Below are 24,242 nucleotides of genomic sequence, written 5' to 3'. Positions count from 1 at the left end.
TTTTTTGCAAAACAAGACTTTCTTATTTTTTTCCTATGACAGGATCCAATTATTGATTCGAGGTTTGAAAACCGAGCGAATATTTTTGAAATTAACGAGGGCCGAGTCAGGTAATATCATGAAATGTACTCGGAAAGTAACCTAACGTACCGTAAACTGCGCAGAAGCTTAATCGAATAAAATGGAGTAGGAGAGGCTCGTATAACTGGACCAACTAATCAATCAACCATCGAGATCTAATTGCATACAGAGAGAGAGCTGACCGGGTCAAAGTGGTCTCCGCGCTTCTATCGCAAACGATTTCTCGTTTCTTCAAAAACAACTATGAAAAACGAACAATTATAACGATATCGACTGTGCAAATAGAGCCGAAGAGGGCCGAGTTCAGCAGATGGAACCCATTAGTCGTTAATTCGACAATAGTCGTCGAGGTTTGTTAGCTTTTCGATTACAGTACCGCGATCGGATTACGATGACGCGTTACGCGCCGATAAATTCGTCCAATATCAATTTTCTTAAAGCACTCGGATTTAATTAACTGATAAGTACACGCCGAATGTCGATCGGGTACAACTTTCACCAGAGTGCTCTCCCACCGCTCGATTCCGCACTGGTCTCGACAGAGTAATCGCATCTTTCCGGTGATATATCTTCCCAGCCAATCCTGCATTATTACATTAGCCATCTGCATTCTGCAAATATGGAAGACGAATGACTCCACGAATTGCAAACAGTCACGTTCCCGTCTCCCTTTACGACTCGTGTAATATACTTCCACTCGTCGATCCTTTCCCGTTTTTGTACGCACAACAGAGTTTAATTTAGTTTCGTTTAGAGAGGGTGAACCTTGAAAATTGATAGGTCAGCGCGTGTGTTGAAGCTTCGGCTTGGTAAACGACATTAAAACCATCCATTAAGTGCTCGATGGAAAGCAATACTGTGTACACTATACCCTTACAATTAGCGCGACTAAGGTCGGTTGCACGAGTTAACGTGTTAACAACGAGAACGCGAAGCTCTCTTTGTATATTTTGCTTCGAAAAATCATTCGAAACTCACCGCAAGTGCTCTCCGTAAGAATGATCTTCTGTTAATGTAATTTCTACCACGGTGAAAGGGTTAAAGGGATAGGAACGCGAAAATACACCTTCAGGTTCGCAAGCTACTGCACGCAACGTTAATTTCTTGCGCTGGTATGACGTGTCACGCACGTCGAGAATTTTTTTTTCCCAAAATTGCAATATTTTCTCAGTTTTAAGTACATTTAAGTATAACCCAGGCAAAACAAATAGTAAATTTCTTACTACTCAATTTCTATTTAGTGATATCATACCGACGAGTTGAAAAAGAAAGCGACGATTTATTGTATACGGTTTGGTCACTCGTTATGGTCCGCAATCAGTTGCCAGCGCAAGTGGTTAACCTCTTACGTTGAAATTTTTTTTGTCCCAAAATTGCAATATCTTCTCAGTTTTAAGTATATTTAAGTATAATAAGTTTATTACTTCTCAATAATTTCTATCCAGCGATATCGTACCGACGAGTTGAAAAAGAAAACGACGAATTGTTATATACAGTTTTGGTCACTCGTTATGGTCCGCAATCGGTTGCCAACGCAAGTGATTGAGCTCTTGCGTTAGAATGACGTGCCACGCACGTCGAGAATTTTTTGTCTCAAAATTGCAATATTTCCTCAGTTTTAAGTATATTTAAGTAAAACAAAATAAGCAAAATAAGTAATAAATTTATTATTTCTCAATAATTTCTATTCGGTGATATCATACCGACGAGTTCAAAAAGAAAGCGACGAATTATTTTATACGGCTCGGTCACTCGTTATGGTCCGCAATCAGTGGTTAACCTCTTGCGCTGGAATGACGTGCCACGCACGTCGAGAATTTTTCGTTTCAAAATTGCAATATTTCCTCAGTTTTAAGTATATTTAAGTATAACTAAGTAGGCAAAAACAAATAATAAATTTATTACTTCTTAATAATTTCTATCCAGTGATATCTGACGAGTTCAAAAGGAAAACGGCGAATTATTGTACACGGTTTGGTCGCTCGTTATGGTCCGCAATCAGTTGCCTGCGGTTAAAGGCCGCATGAGAATCGGCCGGTCATACTTAGTTCACTTCCGTCTATTCGCGGTCCGAAATGGCCGTCGATACACGGTATGCATACGAAGCAGAAGCAGATCGATACGTCTCCACTGTAAATATAATGCCGCGCGTTAGACCTGGCCACTGACACGTGTTCCGCTAGAGTAAACACGTCTACGTGCGTTCCGCAGATAAGTATAATTTTCCCTTCGCGACCGATACGTTCTTGCTGGCATATTGTCCAGACGAAATCACCCTCGGCCGCTTGCACAGCCTGCCGGAATTATGCAAATTCCCAGATCCCGAGTAACACGTCGATTAATGGTGGATTTCTTCGCCGAAAGCCCTTGTAAAATAAGCTCGCGTCCCTTTCAAGCAGTTCATTTTCAAAGAGTTGAAACGTTAGGGAAGACGGAGCGTGTCTTGTTAGAATAAATCGTAAACGTAGTTAGGAAACAGATTGATCGTCTGCTTGTTGTCATAGGAAACAACGTAGAAATGTATATATTACACACTTGATACGTCAACGCTGCGTATCACACTACGCTGCGCCAACGTCATTATTTTTTGCGGCTTTATTGCCGTTGTACAATCTGATGAAAATATCGTCGTACCATATACGATCTCTTAGCCTTGAAGATCTTGGCCCCAAGATGATCAAATCATCCGTTCGACAGTCTATTTATTTCCTCGTCTTGATCCATGCTTATTGACATTTTTACCTGCGTCGCGTCACATTTAAATCTGTACTCGTTTCCTCCGCTCTTGCTGCACGCTTCTTCGAAATTTCCCCGGTGTTTACCTCCCTACATATTTCGTTCTTCATATTTTAATCCCTTTATCTCCTTTACACAGAAATCTACGAGTCGAAATCTACAAATTCGCGCAAGTCGTTTTTCCATCTCTAAAGCATTCATACATCGTCCATTCGTTTTTCCTTATCCATCACCCATTCATTTCCTTCTGTCGTTTTCGTATCTATCTTGAACTATCGTTGTTATCTCTCTAGACGTTAGTGCTCCAATTTCCTCGAATTCGAGCGTCCTCTTCTCACACCACCATCTTCGCGCTACCGAGTACCTCTATTCACGTATTTACCCAATTACACGTTCCATTCTCCTGCAACGCGGCGCACACCAGGCTATAGCCTGCACCTAGCGACATTCTTTTTCCCGCCTGCTGTCCAAAAAGGAGCTGTATAACCCAGATATCCACGAGTGCCGGTCGCAAAACGCGCGGAACAAACGGAGCGGATGCGGAAAGAGGAATCGCGCCGCTTAAAACAGAACCTGTTCCCTTTGTTCACCGCGTTTCTCTCCCTCCCTCTCTCTCTCTCTCTCTCTCTCTCTCTCTCTCTCTCTCTCTCTTCCTCTTTTCTTCTTTATTCGTGGTATTCTGATAAAATTGGACAGCGACGAATCGACAAATAGGTAAAATGTAACAAAGATGGAAACGTTGGAAGATTAGTAAATAAATCATCTGCCCCATCGATGAAACATACCAGTGCCTTTCTCATATCACTCTGGAAAATTTTCATTCTCGCACAGAGAACGTTTGCAAGAGAGATTTAAATTGACGATCTAAATATCGACTTGTCGAAATTTCGAATCCTTGTGAATATTTAACTAGACATTTGAGATAACAATGACCCCGTTTTGGAGTCGGCTTATGTAATATGTCATCATCGCCGATGATGGAACGATGTCATCGACGCTGATACCGTGGAACTGTTGACGTCGAACGAGTAATTAAGGCTGCGCTGGTAGACAGCCATACAAGCGGGAGATCGTCAGGTGCCGTGGCTACCGATAAGAACGCGTGCTAACGGAATGGCAATAAAATTTTCACGCGTTGCGAAGCAGTTAAAATTTCGATGCTTTTACGATCTGTTTGCCGAATGATTCGCGACGTTACGCTACAAAAAATTTACCAGAACGCACGTTACGTTGAGAGAAGCAGCGATGATTCACGTTCCTCGAATTAAAAAATGATCAGTTAAACGATGATCGGCAATTTTAGCTAAAATGACGGTCATTTAAACGTGAATTGATATGTTTCGCGAGATGCAACTTTAACTTACAGATATGTATGTTTTTAATGTCTTTGATTTACATCCCCGATGTTACATAATTCGGCGTTGAGCAAAGACGAAACATGATCGACTTCAAACGCGGAAATTGCCTCTTAACTCGATACACTGATCGAGTCTAAAGATATAATCGTGCTCACGTTCGAGTTAGATTAATTTGTCGTGGAATTGCGAGGTTAACGTCACAAGCTATGAACGGCACAAACTCCACCGCCTGTTTTTGTCACCTTCTTTGACAAAGGAGTTAACAGCCTGCCCAACGATCATTTCATACAGCCAGTGTCTGCTACACTAGACTACGTTAAAATGTTGTTGAATGGCTTAACACCCGCGATATACGCGGCAGATAGATAACACAGAGTAAATGATCCGACTATTTTTTCCAACACACATACCGACCACGAGCGTGCAGTGTTTTACACGTGTAAAAAAAACGGCGACTTTCGCCGCCGAAATACATATTTGTACTGCTGTGGCGCGTAACAATGGCACTATTGGCTCGTCGCGAAATGTAATTTATGTAAAAACGACGTCCAACCGGCGAAACTCGGAAATCGATCGACACACTTTTTCCTGTCGGACGATTTATGAGGACTCGGCGCTTTAACAGTCACGCGCCGCGACGAATAAATGCGACAGTTTTCATTGATCGCAGGCACATCATTGGCCAACAAAGAGCAATAAAAAAAGGAAGATAGAACAAAAAAAAAAAAAAAAAAAAAAAAAAAAAAAAAAGAAAAGAAAATGGAGAGAATTTCTCTGTTTCCTTTGGAGCAGTCGTCGCTTGTCCTATTCCCCGCGGATCGTTCTCTTTCCGAGTTACCCCATTAACCTAAAAATATTGCCGAATAAGCTGAATAACTAATATCACAAAGTGTACGATCGTGCCACGTAACGACACGATGGTTACGCAATTTCCACGTGTACCCGTGCGATATACCCGATAAATCTATAAACTGGCAACAAAGGAGAGCCGAGGCTTTTTCTCTTCCTCTTGTTTCCCTTATCGAGGAAGCTTCCGATTAATCCGCATGCCGCGAAATATTCAATGACGTACGATTCGACATGTCTGTTACGCGAGACTCGAGATCCTACGGATTCCAGGCTATTTAGGTCGGCGTAAATTCTCAATAAGCGTGTATACACCCACGTTGTTACGGTTCTTTCGCTTTCCTGCTGTTTGCCACCGAAGTATGTACGTACACAGGTGTATCGTGCCGGGTCTTTTGAGATAGGGGAAGAAGCTTTCTGGGAAGCATCGTTCCACGGAAGCGCGCTCGCATTACGCCTGCAATTCACAGCAGCAGTGCTTGCAAGGTCGCGTCATCCCGATAAATTTCTTCAACGTGCGAGCACACGATTTGACGCGACCGTAAAAATTGATAGCCTCTAACCGCTGATAGAGCAAGGGTAGCTATACCTTTCCATCTACCAAAGTATTTGAACGTTTATCGTAAAAAAGATTTTTGCGTATACATTGCACGTTGCACGTGCAAACCTTTTCTGCAATTTCAATCAGAAATTACTTGTGTAATTAGATTACGTTTCTGCTCATAATTACGTGGAACTGACAAATATTCATCTGGCCTTCCGTGGATTAGAAAAGAGTGAAGCAATCGTTAACACTGCGAGTGAAATATCAAGAATATGACAATGAGTCGCGTAATGAAAGAGAAGAATAAAATGCGGTTTTCTACGATTAGCTCAACGATCAAAGCAACCCTGCATTAAATGGACGTCTATTTGCGTAAACTCCATTCGTATCTTGATTCTCTCTATAAATAAGTCACCCTGACTTGCTTCGTCTGTACGATCTTCGATTTATGACGTCAGGAACGTCATGGAATGATATTTTCGTGCAGGAATGCGACAGGAGCGCGATGCCATTGTAAACGATAGAACTGTTTGGCAGTGGCGCGATTTTCTCGAATTCGTTTCGTTCCATTCATTCGGAAGGTAATATAATTATAGGTAGATATAACATAATTATATATAGGTTATATTATCTATATATAATATAATTATATATAGGTAATATAATTATAGGTAGATATAAAGTTCCCTTGAAGAAAAAGGTCGTTGTTGTCTTCTTTTCAATAAAAATGCTCATATAAATTTTTATCTATTTGTCTCGGTCGATCATACAACTCTATAATCTCCATCCGTCATCTTCTGCCATGTTAATGGTATGTAGAAATGTTTATCGAAACTTCATTGGTCATGGTTATATATTATTCTTACAAAGAGCAACGCAATGGCGCAATGAATAAAAATGAGTAATTTGTTTCACCAACTAATGTACACTTTGCAAAGTACATTAAAGATGTAGGTACCACTCGCATTGCAAATAAATATTGTTTACGTAGCGTGTATCTAGAATCATGTTGTCAAACAACATGAACGATATAAAAACCAGAGTGTTAATTCAAACTGTTTATTAATTGTGTCTCGCCAATGAATCACGTTCCTGCGAAGAGCGTAGAAATTATGGTACTTTTATTTTTTCTTATACGTTTGCGCGTAAATATCTTTAGCGATTTGTTAGAGCATAACAGAACTAATTTCATCTACCTAAATATCGAGTATATTCGAAAAAAAGAACAATTAATTATTAAATAATTTATTGATTAAATAAGTTACATTTAAAACACAAACACTACGCGATTCAACAGATCTTCATTTTTGAATGAATTTCAAGAAATGAAATGTAAATAATAGTTTCAGATTTTTCATGAATAACTAAACTTCTCCCATACTTCAAAAATTGTGTCAATCTCCATGATTGAATAAATCACAATTTAATTTATTCTCGTAGAAATGGGAATAAGCTTGAATGTGAGTACACAAGTATTCACCGGCATTAAGTCCCTAGAAATAAATTTGGCTGGTCAGCCAACTTCAGAGCGCCACCGTACTCCTATTTTACATCGTTTCCCTGTTCTTAATACCGTCTCCGATTTATTTAGAGAGCGCCTTTTGGCGACTTCTCAATTACCGATCGTCGGGGCTGGATATCAATTGTTCTGTTTCAATTTTTCCAACCTCAACATTTTACCGCGTTTCTCTACGCGACGCGAATATAGTTGCTGGCTTAAACAAATTCGACTTTGTTCAAATAAACTCGAGCGACCATAAAATCCTGCGATCACGGTTGCGAGAATTTTTAAATATCGTACATGCGTTGCATGCTATGGAAATAGAGACATCTCGATTTTCCTCGATCGACTAAACAAACTTAAGCTCGACAGAAACTGTTCGCACGTTCAACAAGATAAATAAACGGCAAAGCACGTTAACAGGAGATTTAACTGCACTTCGTACATCATATACGTATCGAGTATCGTGTAGCGATATGCTTTGATTATCGAAGCGCATATTTACGACTCGAAAATTGGCGGGAACGTTTAAAAGTCAGTCGTGAACACATCAGGCGCGAATACCGGACTTTATGTTTCTCTTTTCATTTCTTCGCACGACTGTATATTATGTACATGTGAGTAATACGAATGAAACTGACCAATTTTTAATGAAATCAAAATCTTTCAAAAATGGACAGTCTCGCCAAATTGACGTAAGAGAACTTAACATTTTCACGGCGGACGTCACATATACATATCATCGTGTACATACTTGATTTTGGTTGTCCAAAGATATTAATATAAATTAATGAATGAAAATATTTGTTGATACTAGAACAACTGTTCATCGAAATATTCTACGTATAAACGCACTATAATTTAAACGATGAATAAGCAATACATTTACGCAATCGTGCTTCTGTCCAAACAGAAATTAATATTAAACTTTGACAAGAACAGCCGTAATTTTCAAGTAATTGAAACGAAAGTCTGAAATCAGTCGTGTCGATCGGGGTTCGATTGTTATAGTACATTAATAAAATTAGAATACTACAATAACAAAACTTACACAATTATTTATAACATATATATATAAAAATAATATTCCTTACACGTGACTGTCATTTCAAATATCCCGCCGGGAAAGTGTTAAAACGGACCGTATAAATCGCTCGAGGAATATTAAAGACCGATATTTAAATGCAGGTTACAAGGCTACTGAAAAACCCCAGGGACTGGAGCACAAAACAACCAGTTAAGAAAGAAAGAAAGAAAGAAAGAAAAAAAAAAGACCGATATTTAACCTTTTGCGTTGGAATGACTTGTGCCACATACATCGAGTATTTTGTCCAAAATTGCAATATTTTCTCAATTTTAAGTATATCGAAATATAACCCAAACAAAACGAATAATAAATTTATTACTTCTCGGTATAATAAAGTAATGAATTTCTCAGTAATAAATTTATTACTTTCAGTGATATACCGATGAATTCAAAAAGAGGACGAATTATTACGGTTTGGTCACTCGTTATGGTCCGCGAACCAGCTAGCGCAGGAGGTTAAGGCAAAGGAATGAATCGAGCCTCGGCGAAGAATCGTTTCACGAAAGTAGGTGCAGCCCAGACAAAACGTTCAACTAACCATAGATAATGTGCTGAGGTCCCATGCGCTCTTGGCCTGTTTTTGGTAGCCCTTCTTGTTCCTTTTGCCGGGTCTGCGCAAACTGGAGAACCATCCTGCGGCTATGGCGACGGCGCTAACGTCCCGACGGTTATCCGCCTGCACGTTGCTACCGCGAACTTCGTCGAGAGCGTCCACTGACCGACCGGTGAAAATCATGCTTGGCACGGCGAGTCCGCGTCGCCAAACTTCTCACAAACCAATGGAATTCGTTCCACTCGGCCCCCTTCACTTCGCTTGGATCATGATACTTTCAGGAACAACCGAACCACATTTTCTGACACCACGCGCTGCATGCGACACTGTGATCGTTTGGTCTCGAGGCTGACATTGACATGAATCGTCTCTGAATCGTTAACGGATCGTTAACGCGATCGAAAATAATCGCCGCGTCGCGGGCGTAATAATATCTCGAAGGAAACTATCGACACACGAGATCGTAACGTTATTCAGGGCTCGAACGTATTCGACAGCTCTGAATAAAAGACGATGCGATTTCCTTCGATCAATATCTCTTGATCGATCCACAATCGATTGTTTCACCAACGCGTAACCAATACCACGTGATAGTCTAGAGACACGTCTTGAAAATTCTTATTGATCAGGAATCTTTTGTTTCTCTGTTTCGATAGAACTAAACAATATTGGTGAAATGTCAGTTTAAGGTAAAATCTTTTCTAAATGATCGATAAACCTTTGATTGATAACTTCCAACAACAACAATTACACGAGAGGATGTACTTTGTACAATTTTTAAATTTTCCCGCGCTTTGAAAAAACACTATCGTTGCACTAACGTTTCACGCGCTTACTGGTCGAGTCTCTAAAACGACAACACGTATCGTCTCGACACTGGTGTAATTTTACCCGGAGAACGAGATTTATATCAGTTTGTCGGTAACGTGATGCTGCGAGGTGAAGAACGACCCACCTCATTCAGCGGTTGACGTGCGACTCACGACCGTAGAGTAAACGGTCGCGCTGGAAACGCGCTGGCGCCTCGCGGTGGACGCAGCGTGAACTCAGCCACGCGTGTGTGAATACAGGTTGGTTGATTCTCGTAACTGGGATAGCTTACACACGCAGCTCCTTTTTTTTTCTTTTCTAAATAAAGACGTATAGGGAATATTATTAGAATCGCCTCACGAATTCTTATTTATCTATACAAAAATAACGCGAGAGCTGAACGTACCTTTCTTTAAATTCTTGCTTAATTAAAAATATGAAATGCTTTTTATCAAGTTACCGTACTTGGTAGTCGATACGTACTGCGATAATATGCAGACGCATAAATCTCAATCAGTCGCATTAACCTTTGTTTTTCACAAAGTATTCGTATTGACGAATTGTTTATTTTCTTAAGTGCTCGGAGAATTTTTACTTGGGTATTAGGAATAACCTAAAAACTAAAAATTTCTTTACACGTGATGTACAAACACGGACGTCTGCGGACAGCATGCGAATAAAAAAATGTACAAAGTTGCATCCTGCGCCGGTGCACCTGCGGGAAAAATAAAACCGACGCGAGTAGAATTTTTCTGAATCGACCTGCGTTTTTATTCTTTTTTTTTTTTTTTATGCCGAGAGTTTTTTTCACCACATCGTGAAAATGAAGTACGAGCAACTTCCAATTGCAAGGATCAGTCTCTACAGTATACGCGCGTTTGCGTTGGGTTCTCGTACGAGGTCAAACCGATCCTACTCTTTATGGATGAAGTACGGTTTAAAAAGCAGCGAACGCACACGCGCAAGCCGCAGAAAATTCTCAATTGCACCGTGCAATAGCTCCTCGTTTTCGAGAGATTTCGAAAAAAAAAAAAACGTAATTTTTTTCGATAATTTTATTTCAAAAGTCCATGATTATAACGCGATGCGTTTGCACCGATATACTGAGAGTCAAAAAACATCAATATTCGAAGATATTTTTTGATGTTTCATTGCAGCCTATTCGCATAAGTCTAAAAAAATATATAGATCCTATATTCGAGAAGAATTTTTCAGATGTACATCATTAAAAAACTATATTTCCAATGTGCATTGTGGTCGGCTGAACTTATTTGTGTTTCCAGATTTCGAACATGCAGGCAACACCAAGTGGACACTTGACGCTCGCCGCGTACTTATTCGTGAAAAGAATGCTTCTGAGAATGGGACAGGCTGAAATTTCGCCGACTGCTTATCAATTGGAGGCGGTCGAGTGTCAAGCAGGGCGTTGACAGGCCACGGTTCAATGTGACCGTTTTATCTGCTTGTCTGGGCTCCTTCGACAAGTTATTTCATCCAACTTTCGCATTACTTCGGCTACTACGCTTAAGTGATTCTTACTTAAAATGACTCATCCATTAATCTCTCAAGCGAGTCTCAATATATACAATATACGTTTTATTTACAACGAAAAGATTAAAGTTAAATAAAAACATTTCGCTCTTGCTCTTTGTTATTGAATTTGATAAATGCCCGCTGAACCGCATCGAGTTGAAAAAAAAGTCGATAAAATTTTTTTATCTTCAACCCCATTGATTCAAGGGTCAATAATAATTTGCATGTACTGTGAAAATTGTACAGATACAATTCACATAAATATTCGTTCGTTACTATCTTACAACGAAAAAATAGCAGAAATATAGTTATAGCGCTGGTATAGTACAAGCTGGCGTGTGCTTTTCCAATAGCTAGCAATGAAATAGCTCGTTGATTAATCACCACGTATTTTCAAAATTACGTGGAAAATCGAGCGCGCGGGTCGAATAAAACCCGTCGCCGGAATTACAATGTAAATACCAGGGCACCGTATTTCCACGTACTTATTCCACGTTCGTAAATAACGATATCACCCTCGCTCTAATACGGTTTCCACTTTTACGCGGCTGATAAATTCGTTGTCGAATCGCAGGCTACGAAATCTGCTCGTCGGAGGAAAGAATTGCATTCCTTTCGCGTGATTCACGACCAGAAGCGAACGGAAGGAACGTTCAACTTTGTTTGCTCTCTTCTTTATCGGCTGACGATTCGCCCCCCCCCCCCTCCTCCTCTTCTCGCTCCATCGTCCTAACCTTATTATGCGCGCATCTTAACATCCACAATCTAGCGAACACGCGTATTTTATTCGGTATGTACTTTCAGACGATACGATCGTCTCGGAACGATGAATCGACGAATCGATCACAGTATTTAACCACGATTCAACGACGTGTCGCCGTTTCGTTGCACCTGCTGCAGCTGCACCGCAAACGATTAAGCGGGCGTGCACGCGTTTATCGCGTGACGGTTACGCAGATGCGCGCGCATGTCCCCCCCCCCCCAAACCAAACTTACTCCAGCTTGTTTTGCTCGGCTCGCGCTACATTTTGCCAGAAAATTCACATTTGATATTTTTCTTTACAAATTGTACGTGCATAGTGATTACACACATGGGATAGAAAACTACACGGACGAGATGTTTGTCTTCCTAATTTGTACTGAATGATTCTCAAGTATCTACAGTACAGAAATAATAAGAATGTATAATGCGTATGCATATACTTGCATTGTATGATCGTCTCTTATAGTATGGCAATTTTTCATCTCGGTATAAGCGAAAGTACAGGAGGAATTCAATGAAGCATAAATAACGAAACGGTAAAAAGGTATGAATAAAATGTTTGCTACTCAAAATAAATAAAACTGTACACTTTTCAGTAATTAATCTCAATTAGAATGACAGAATAACAATGAAACGGCTAAACAAAGTAAAACGCTTGAGATAAATAAAAGTACATCCAAAAGAGGAGTTATTTGAATGACAAAAGCGATTATTACCATTCCGTTGGCAAGTTTCCAGTTACGTGAAAATCGTGGACACAGTCTAGCTAACAGAAAATAACAAAATAAACTAATCTACTTTCTCAATAAAATTATTCAACCACACGCGTTACGATGCTAATGATCCATTAACGAGCAACTTCACAAGTTTCAATAAATTTATGAAAACACGCCAATTCTCGCACACACAGTGCAGGTCAGTGTAGTTATTTGACGAAAATGCACGCATAAGCGTAATGAATTTTGCTCTTTAAATCCCAGGGGATGTCATATGCCAACCAACAATTTACACGGTCCAAGCACAGTTTCCAAATATTATTCGAATTTTTCAACTTGTTTCTCGATCGATGGAAAATTATTTACGTGAGCGTATCAGAGGAAGAACATTGGTATAAATCGGTCTGTTTGGCATAAAAATTACGCAGTATCCAAGAGAATGTATTTTTGGGAAATTTCGAATAATATCTCACTCGATTATTATGATATCGGTGAAAAAAAATGAAGAGGCAGGAATGGTGATGACTATTCAAAGAAGCGACATCTCGCAAAATTACTGTACTTATTTACTTACTATATTTAGTCAAAATGTAACGTAGATAAGAAGACTGAATCTGCGTAAGATCTGTATATCAATACGATAATACGTATATCAATAAAATAAAAACATTACTTTAAGTCACCTTGATCAAGAGATCAAACTTTTTTATAATTTTACAAATTTCCTAACTCTTTAAAATTTTCAATTCGATCAAGTTGAAAAAAAATAGACTATATACTCTGATGCGTAGGACTCTTGGTATCAGCTATTCAATCGGCACCACTTTAATTTACAACAATGCTATATCGTGCAGGTTATCACTAGAAGGATACGTCCTATGATTCACGTTACCTATTAACATTACTGCGAAGCACATGTACTAGTTATTACATTGATGTGTTAACTTCCTTCATAGATGTTCACTGTCACTTAACAATTTATTTTTTAGTTAGGGTTAAATGATCATGAATAGAAATGGCTTCACTGAACTGGTTCGTAACTTTAACGAAGAAACGTGAGAAATATTTATCGTATATTCTTGAATTATTAATTTTTGGAGAAATACTTTTTTGTTTTAATTTACTCGGTTGCTAAAGTTATCGTATATTCTTGAATTGTTAATTTTTGGAGAAATATCTTTTCGTTTTAATTTACTCGGTTGCTAAAGATCCATTTTCATTATACGAATAATTATTTATATCGTCGCGCAATACAATTTCTCAGAAATAATCAAACCGTCATCGTCGAGCCATTCAAATCGTAGATAAATGGATATCTGATCTTCCGATGATAACATTGTTTCGTCTGCATACAATTTTATCGATTTTGTTCCAACAATCTTCAACACGAAATTTTCTGGTGTTTCTGAATCAAAGAAATAGTCCATCGAAGATATAGCAATATCACTTAGTCAACTTTTTTTCATCGTGGAAACAATACAATTAATTGCAATTAGTTATTTTCTAAGTAACATGCCGACAACAATAACTTGGACTGATTTACATACAGACATTCCGAATCCAATGATCGTTTGCTTCGTTAAAAAAAGATCAAGTTACGAAATCTTTCATTTTACATACACCACTGGATCAACCTTAAATAGGTAGCCACAAGAATTACAATTTGCATAAAACTCAAATATCTTGAAATTTAGGGAACACTCAATCGATTGTAGAATCAAGAAAATTTCAAGTTCGAGAAAGCTTTCGAAGTTCGATTTAAGAACAGTTTCGTGACACACCGCTGTTAATTCTGAGAACCGTTTTCAATACACGAAGTTTTCTAATTTTCTTTTCTGAAACTTATGGCGAGTAACAAGGTGTGAAGTCAAATTATACGATCAGATGAAAGAAAATCGCGAGCGAAGTCGAGGGAAAGTTTTCGAAACTCTGATGCGCACTCTCGCGGAGAAAACGGAAAAAAGAATCGAACGCAAGATGAGTCAGAGATAACGCGGGTGAAAATATTTCTTTTTTCTTCTTCGGCATCTATTATTCGTCCTGACTAATAAAATCGCGAGAGTTTCGAGACCCACTGGCCCAATTCCCATTCCTCGCTTTTCATATTTTTCGCGTGCGAATTGCACTTTCTACGTTTCCATGCGAATCGATCAGCGAAGAACGCTGAAATCAACAGGTCTACTTAACCAACATGATTTCGAAACAAATGCCAGCTGTAAACGGTTATTTCTGTACCGGAACGTTTACGTTCATTTACTATTTTCTCAAATTGGTATCAACAAAAATGAGATTAAAAGACCTCGACGAGAGATTCAAATGAATACACAAATGAAGAATTTAGTTATTAATGAATTAATAATTACAAGGATTGTGTAATGTCGTTTCAATCATCGATGAAATTATACGAGACACACGCCATTCTCGTTTGCGCAAGGAAATGATTCTATTTGCATCGTTGGAGCAACAAACAACTTCGAGAATGACCTCCAAAGTTAACCAAATATTTACGATTTCTTCTAGACGATTTCAGTTTCTCAATATGATATGTAATTGATTGACTACTGCATCGCGTCTGTCTCTGTATCTCTTTAAATGCACTTTGATACGTTGACGAATCAATGATCAATGTTACAGTAAAAATATCAATTTGTTAAAATAATGGTTACAGTAATGTGATGTTGAAAGCGCGTTGTCAGTAAGAAAACCACACAAGCACACACACACACACACACATAGAATATAGCATCATTAAATCGTATACAAACAAGCCTTATCAGAACGAAATTCACCTTTCGAGCACGTCTGCCAGGGCAGAACCAGATAACGGAGCACGAACACCACCAGCAGAACCATCCTCGTCCGCTGCCGCGACGAGAGCTTGACGTCATGGATGTCGAGGGTCAGGACCCACGTGGATCAGACGACGGACTGCTAAATCGATTAAATCCATTTAAGAAGACCGACGAGCGCGAGAACCACCGGAGAAATTTCAAGCGTGACGTTCACCGACTACACGTAGTCGATCTTCCCCTTTTTTTTCTTTTCTTTTCTTTTCTTTTCTTTTCTTTTCTTTCACCTCCGTCGAGATCACGTTTTACGCTTGTTCCCTCCGTTTTCATTCATCAACCCGCGAAATAGAGTGAATGAAACGACGTACGCGCGAAATCAATCGAAACGATGAAAATAACTTGGAGATGTCGAATTTCACTCGCACGCCGGTCTTTGTAATTAGAGAGAACGTAACGCGAAACGCGGCGCGTACATACAAGACTGTTTGTTGATAGATGCAATCTTGTTGCGGTTACAACAGAGCCCCTACGAGTGTTATCGCGAGTGAACCATACCTTGATTTACGTTTAATTACATTAAACGAAAGGCGAAACCCGCGAAGTGTCAACGCTAGCCAAAATTGGAGTTCTCTCGCGGCCAATTTTTCATGTTTGGCCGACAGGGCGCTAATTTTTAAGTTCCTGCGCTTTCAGTTTGAAAGCTGCTCAGCATTTAAATGCAACGCATGTAACACATATACAAGGTGTCCCGGGTTTTTCCCAGCCAAAAAAGGATGAGAGCTTATTCTTCACATGATGTTTGCGAATTAACGCTTCGTTAAGGAGACATAAACAAATAATGATAAATAATTGCTCGCTAGTTTTTAAAGTCTCGTTTCAAAATGATTCCTTCTGCACGGATACAAGCTTGACATCGATGAGAAACTGAATTTATTGCTCTATGAGTGTCTCAGTATCTTGTTACATTTCAATAGCTGCATTTTTTAATACGCTGCACAAGATCTTCGTATGAAGCCACTTCGAGTAAACCTTTTGTTTCAAAGTACGCCAAAGATAAAAATCGACACTCATTTCCAATTATGAAACAGGCTCGTGCAAAGAAAACGAACGACTGAAATACTGAAACTCACAGTAAAATACTAAGTATCTATTTGTGATTACATCTCTGTAACAAAGCGTTAATTCGCAAACTTCGTGTAACATTTTTTTCTTCTTTTGGTCCCTAGAATAAGCTGTCGCAGTTTGGCGGGAAAAACCCGAAACACCCTGTACATTGACATGAGTACATCTTACATATATTCCATGAAATTAGAAGAAAACAGTAACACGTACAAAAAAATATTGAATTACGCCTTACCGAAATAATAAAGTATATAATTGACTTTGCAAGTTGCGCAATTTATTTTCTATCGCGCGCTTGTCAGTCTATAAAACTACATTGCAGTATAAAAAAACCATGTGTACACGAGTTTGTTGTATTATAGAAATGATACGAAACGAGTATACGAGTAAACAAGAACTCTATCAACTACCACGGAAACGTTTTATCGTAAAAACGACATCCTGGAATTTTTATGAAGACAGATATGCACGCGTGCTAAAGCACCAAACATAGATAGACGTTGGAAGTTTTTTTAGGTAATCGTTCAATTGGCTAACACGTATCTTACAACGCAATTCAGCATAAAGGAACTTCGAATAAAAAAACGATGAAAGAAGATACACGCGAGACTTTACTGCGTCATTTGTTAACAAGTCTCGTTTACATAACTCGATATGATATATTAAAGTTATATACAATAACAACACGCGATAGATTATTGAAGATTCAAGGTTCAAATTTCTTCGATGCTAAAGGCTTGGAATTTCCATTAATAAATTCTGAGGATACCGGTTCAGAAATCAATTAAATTAATTAATATTTTTGCCATTACATTTGTAATTCAGAGTAATTACAAGGAAGATAATTGTTTGTGTTATTCAATGATATATCCGAATTGTTTAAATAAACTTGATCACCCATGTTCAAATTAAAATCAAATTGCCTTTTGCAATAAGGAAAGAAGTTTGTAATTTAATATTTTCAAATATAAGAAAGAATCGTGTACGTGGCGCCCTCGTGGTTCGTGGTAAGGGAACCCAAATGATCGATAATGTAGAGGTCTAGCAACTGCATTACCATTCAAATATTCATTAACAAGATTATTTTCATTAAAAAGTATCTATAAATTTTCAACTTGCGAATTTTTCAATTCCACAGAATTGTCCAAACTTACTCAAACTTGTTAATCTCCATCTAGATATTAGATCTTTGAATTCATGAAATTGACTATGTTTTTATTATATTAAATTGTATTATATAATATTATATAATATTATATAATATTTCATTGACTACGTTTATTAATATTTCACGATAGATACTTCACGTGACAAGATACAAACTCATTTTACATTATAATCGATATTTTAGGTTGCTCTGAGTGATGCGCACTGCCATCTGGCAAGGCATTTGGATGACAATCGCGATTACTAATTGAACGTTGCTAATTATCTAGCACGACCCCGTCAGACGCCACTTGGAAACTACCTCGTTGCTTTCCAATGTCCGTTTTATGTCTTCGCCGAAGACATTGGAACCTGTTTCCCCTCGTAATGAGTTTCCGTGGCAAAGCAATTCGTCGTATATTCAATTTCCTCGATGTAATACGTCTTTCTTCCCTCAAGAAATAATAGTTCGCTTCGCGGTAAGTGTAAAGGAACCGTATAAAAGAAATCTACTGTTACCGATAGAAGAAGATAGAAGAAACGCCAATTGTCCAGACTGAATAAAGCTAGAAAAACAATCTATAACACAGGTTTTATTTCTTTAACTTGTATCATTAAGTCATTTAGTTGCCAATGAGCGGATACTCTCCAGATTTTTTATTCCTTAAGAATTTCCGATAGTTGATTCGTATCAAATATTATAACCCAATTTTTGTACAATTTTTTCTATATTTTTTTTTTTTTTTTTCAAATCCACGATCTCTGTATTACCTTTGAATGGATGCACAGTATTCTAAAAATCAATCTTATATAAAATTTTAACTCGAGTGTGTTACAAAAAAATTTTGAAACATTAGAAAATTATTATTATCAATGTTTTGATATCTTTAATATTTCATATTTTCAATGGCCACTTTGGGACATGTAACTCGTGTGTACCACATTTTTCGGAGCACACATATGCAATTTGTTTCAGCAGAGTGATTTTAATTCACGTACGTTGTACCTCTATTTAACATTCCCGTTTCTAAAAATTCCATTGTCGCTGTCCAACCTATTGTCCTTGCACAATTTTCACCCCCAGACTCATTTTTCACCCGGTGAAAACATCCGCTATAAAGATAAAATAAATAGGCCCTCTTTTGAATAACAATATATGCAATATAAAAAAAAAAAAAATTAATAGAACGAATCGATTTTTTTTTGAAATATGATTGTTTAATTTCATTCGTCGATGTCCTTATCGAGTTAATTAAGTTTCGACATATCAAAACCTTCGATCGAACAGTATTTTTTTAAAATAGATACTAGTAATAAGAATCACAGGTTTTTCAAAGATCTTTGAAATGTTTAAAGTAGTAAAAATTAAACGTTAGCCTACGAAATGATAAAATAGCATTTGCCTTTAGAAACATCACAATTTTTTTTGCAATTCTAACTTAGAATTATTTTCAGAAGATACACAAGTCCTGCCTTTTAATTCCATAAATATTCAACACCGCAACAAATGGAAAAAAAAAAAAAAGGAAGAGTAGTAAAGCAAAGCTAAATATGGTAAAGAATACGATCGAAAGAAAGATTTCCTCGAGTGTAAGATGAAGAAAACATTAAGACGAAGGATTTTCCTGAACAAGGCTAAGTTCAGAGCAGAGTTATCGTAAAAGTCTAAGCTCGATCTCAAGATCCTCTTTCCATAGATGGATCTGAGAAAGATAAAAAAGAAAAAAAGAAAAGGAGAAAGCATCTGACCAGTCTTTACCCGAGACTTGTCTACGAACGAGGACTCCCGCTCTGTCTACCTCGGAGGACAATGAGAACACGATGCAACAACGACAGGTTAACGCGTCTGTTTAAAAAGCACACGCCGAGAAGCAAAACGAACGTTGAAATAGATACGGAGAAACTGGATGAACCACTCTGAATCAGTGCTCGATGCGCGTCCGCTGTTCCGCCAAATTGCCTCTGTCATTAAACAACCGTTTATGGGGAAAAGCCATTGTTCCACCAGGGACACTTAAGTAAGTCCTCTTTTTTCCACCGACGAATAAAATACGTTCATATTGAAATGACAAAAATCGTATTTTAATTTCCCCCGATCTATATATATATATATTTAATTGAGTGAGAATTTTTGGGAGGTTTTGTCAATATACTGTTTATGAAAATACGGAACTCTGATTTTATTTATTATAAATAATTATTTTATTATATATAATATATATTATATAATTATTATATAACAATAATTGTATAATATTATTATATTATATTATAAATAACTATTTTATTATATATAATATATATTATATATTATATTATTAAATAACAATAATTATATAATATTATATATATTATATAATTATTATATAACAATAATTATATAATATTATTATATTATATTATAAATAATTATTTTATTATATTTAATATATATTATATATTATATTATTATATAACAATAATTATATAATATTATTACATTATATTATAAATAATTATTTTAAAATTAGAACTCCACTTATTGGAATTAGAATTTCGAAAAGACGAATTTGCAATTATTTCCTTTACAATTATTAACAAACTGAACAAGTGTGTTTCGTGAGTCGCTGTATATGATTTATTTAATTTCCAGCACTTTCAATTCTTTATGTCATTACTGCACTTTTTAATCATTTTACACGAGATTAATAAATTCGAAAAAAAAAAAAAAAAAAAAAAAACGATCTGTTTCCCGACACGCGGTTTTCTATCTTTCGAAAATTCCCAGGGTACAAAAAAAAAAAGACAGCTGACGGTACAATGAGAAACAGAATGAAGGGTTGAAGGCACCGAGACACCTGCTCTAGACACGAGAAACGATAAAAATCGATGATTATGCTTCCCGGAAGTTTCACAGCGGCAACGTTGTTTTTGATTCGCGAATTAACGCGAATTATTACCGAAAGAAGTATTTAGAGCATATTTGCCGATGACTCATATTCTGTTAGAAGAAACTGACGAGTGAGATCATTCTTTGCTTGTTACAAGAGAGCCAGCTGAGAAACTGAATCGTTGTTCTAACGTGATCACGACGTTCATTGTTCACGACAACGGCATCGTCAACTTTCTTTGGAATGACTATAATAAATGCAACAGGGCACACATACATATGAATTTCAAAATTTTCCATTATGTTATCACACTATCGATGCGCATCGTTGAAATTTGCTCGTTTTAACCACTCGTCAGAAATAGCATTTAAACGTTTAAAGACTCAACAACGATAAGACAAATTCCGATTATATAAGTTAACACGTCCATTTTTTTAGTTGTTCAAACAGCGATCGACAATCTTCTTTCGTCTCTCACTTCTATGTTTATTACTGTGTTATTGATCTACATTACGTATTATTGTGTCAATAGTGTATTATTATATACAATCAAGTATGTTGAATAAAATACTTCTTTCTTTTTGTAATAATGGTAGAGAAATAAGTACGATAGCAAAAAGTCTACAGAGATACTTAGAAGAGAAGTTTGGCCACTCTTTACTGACAAATCATCGAAACTTTCGAGTTTCATGTTGAAATATATAGCGAAAATCACGCGAAATATTTTCCCGCCGAGCAAACATTTTAGATTCGGATGGCAACATCGGCAAAAGATTGTACAAACTGGGCTTTGATAAGGCACGTTCTTTGATAAACACAGGCAAAAGTCAAGCAGAACGACGAAAACGCTCTAAAGTTTCGTTATATCGCGCGACATCGATAAAAGGATAAAAGCAGAAAAATATATTCTTTCTCACGCGATATCGTATTTAGAGCAAAGAGTAGCGAAGAAAAAGAGAGCATGGGAAACGAAAACAATTGACTCACTTGTATTTCGAGCAGCAGCTCCGTCTTCTTTCGTCTGATGTCGATTAGAATTTTCTGGTGTTCTGGCGTCAATTCTGCGCAACAGAAAAGAGCAATCTTATTGCATGCACTCGCTAATTGCATAAAAAAAAATTGTACAAAAGAACCAGAGGACATTCAATTTTTATCATTCCGAAGTATTTAACTGCGGCGAAGTCAAATTCTCGAATCGTAAAGTAATTTTAATAATAAAATTTTTTTTAAATAAAAATTCAACTACTTACGAAAGGTAAAATTTAACTAATGATAAGAGAAAAATTTAACCAACGATAAAAATTTAACTCGTGTCTTTGAAAGAAAAGGGACGTTTTTATTCTCAAGTTAAAACATCGAATAGACCGAAAGTTCTGTTTCAACGACAAAATATCCCTAACGATGGGTTTCGGATATTTCATCTTTGCATGTATTAAAAATAATAACGTGTAACACAGCTCTGTTCCAAAAGAATCTATTAAAAATATTACGTTGGTGCACGTATTCTATTTTTTACCTTGAATGTTTACAAACTTTTTCAAACACGAAGAAATCGTTTACAATCGATAGATAGAAACACCATGCACGTCGTAACAATTTGACAGTAATTTAAACTGCGGTACGTACGTGTCACGGTATATTTACATACACGTTTCAGCGTTAATTCATGCTAAACCGCGTTCGACGGACAGGTATTCGTTTGTTACACACGCGAACGACTTACAAGCGTTCCATTCCTCGAAACTCGCGGCGTGTCGGCGTGCAAAACGGAAACAGACGCTCGTACGCGAGCCAATTAAAACAAACAGACGCGAACGATTAATAATTGATCGTGAACTTGATTGAACGACGACCGGTCTCGATTGCAGCAGCGTTCGAACACAATAGCGCATCCTCGATATGCCAGTGAGGACCCGAGGAAGGGGGCCTCATTAACTCATCAATTTAACGACAGATCTAAAAATAGGTCTTTCGAATTAAGGCTGCGGTCGTGGTACACGCACTGAATAAATAGGATTAGGCCTCGAAGGGGAGCAAGTGGCAAACAAGTAGTTTTTTATTATAAATACCTTGAGCCGCTTTTCGCAAATTTTGATCTATCGTCAGAGAAATCCCACGCATCGCTGTACATCTTTTTATTATCGCACAATCGATCGAGAAACGTTAATTTAATTGATTCGTATCTTATAACTTTTTCATTGTATTTTTTTTTTTTTTTTTTTTTCACTATAAACACGTGCATCAAGCAAAAGATGAATACCGCTTCTTCGTTAATGCAACATCACTCTGACATTATATTCGTTATATATATATATTGTTAGGACACTTTATCGCTATAATTAGCGCCTCAGTTACACACGTGCGCTTGCGGACTAGTAGACATGGATCTTTCATTGTATCGATCGTTCTAAAAAAATAATGATAACGAGGAAGGAGCATCGATCATAAAGGATTGTTGGAAGTACACAGTGTGTATTGTAAAGTAGTTGAATTCACGTAAAGTTCATCGACACGCGTATCTTTCATCCGAAACAGTTTTTCCAAGTTCTTAAACTCATCGCTTTATACCCGTTTATTTAAATAAAAGGTCATTCAACTTCTCGCATCGTGTCGCGATTACGGGACACCTTGTACACCGTGCTTAAATAGTATTACTAACGACGGACGTGCGAGCAATTTAAATGCTGCGGTAAAAATACACTACTCTACACCACACTCCCAAAGCGTTAACCTTTAAGCACCACGAACTTTAGATTGCGAGCTCTCTTGTCGAACATTGGGCACGTGCCCCTATAATTTGATACTTCGTACGCAGTGTAATTAAATGCTAAAGGTGAACGTCGAGGAAATTTCGAAGAAACGTGAGAGAAAAAAAAAAAAAAAAAAAAGGAAATTGAATCAGAGCGTAGGAATGATAGTATGAGGAATAAAACGGCGGCCGTGGCGTGTAACTTGTCTGCTCGTCCGACGAGTTCTCCGAACATGAAAATACTGCAGGAGAGGGGAGGAGAAACGAAGGAGGAAATCTCGTACGCTGAGAGTTTCATATACCATTCATAATGCGTTCCGCCACCTGCGCTACGGTCACGGGGATACCGTATGATCCTCGGGGGTACCGTGCCTCGACCTCCGCGCGAGGTTATGCAATTCGAACGGGGTACGCTAACCTTTTCCTTTCGCGCGACGAACGGCAAATCGCGCCGCACGGATTAGGCTAGGTTACGTGGCCGAGCGGAACAATTAGAAACTGTTGCTTCGTCAATGGCACGAGGAACGCATAACGGGGTCGATAACCGTTTGCTCCAATAACGATTTGCTCCACAAATCACGGAAGGGTTTTCGTGGATTTTCGTTGCAATGCTCTTGATACATTGCCCCCGATAAATATCAATTAATTAACCTCTTGCGCTAAGTAACTGATTCGCGGACCATAACGAGTGACCAAACCGTATAAAAATAATTCGCCTTCTTTTTGAATTTATCGGCATATCATTGGATAGAAATTACTAATTGTAAGAAGTAATAAACTTGTTTTGCCTGGGTTATATTTCAGTATACTTAAAACTGAGAAGATATTGTCATTTCGGGCCAGATATTCTCGACGTGCGTGACACGTTATTTCACCGCAAGAGGTTAAAAGATCATCCTGAAACGAAATCGTCGGCAACGTGATGATGTATCGTGATTGAACCATAAACACACGATACGACGAGTTTGCGTAATCGCCGTGATTCACCAAGATATTTTGTTTCCAGATACACGAATGTAAACAATAAAGATAATCGGT

The 24,242-nt window shown here is 37.7% G+C and overlaps 1 protein-coding gene and 1 long non-coding RNA gene across 8 annotated transcripts in view; one reads left to right on the top strand and one right to left on the bottom strand.

Moving 5' to 3' along the window:
• Nucleotides 1-24,242, bottom strand: part of LOC122530189 (cytohesin-1) — a 77,736-nt gene that overhangs the window by 52,874 nt on the left and 620 nt on the right. For 2 of the 7 annotated variants that reach the window (XM_043656934.1, XM_043656935.1), the window contains exon 2: nucleotides 21,443-21,516. In XM_043656934.1, coding sequence (XP_043512869.1) covers nucleotides 21,443-21,516 — 74 coding nt within the window. Of the gene's footprint in view, nucleotides 1-8,691; nucleotides 9,684-15,317; nucleotides 15,457-21,442; nucleotides 21,517-22,178; nucleotides 22,335-24,242 lie in introns of those variants that run through there. The other 5 variants (XM_043656936.1, XM_043656938.1, XM_043656937.1 and 2 more) reach the window with 5 other exon arrangements.
• Nucleotides 11,853-13,092, top strand: LOC122530192. Its single transcript, XR_006306922.1, has 3 exons — nucleotides 11,853-12,356; nucleotides 12,426-12,727; nucleotides 12,793-13,092. It is a non-coding gene; the product is annotated as an uncharacterized LOC122530192 (long non-coding RNA).

This window comes from Frieseomelitta varia, unplaced genomic scaffold (assembly GCF_011392965.1).
Source record: "Frieseomelitta varia isolate USP_RPSP 00005682 unplaced genomic scaffold, Fvar_1.2 scaffold_331, whole genome shotgun sequence".
In the NCBI taxonomy this organism is placed as follows: Eukaryota; Metazoa; Arthropoda; class Insecta; order Hymenoptera; family Apidae; genus Frieseomelitta; species Frieseomelitta varia.
Note: the sequence above shows the minus strand (reverse complement) of the source record. Positions and strands in the feature narration are given on the sequence as shown.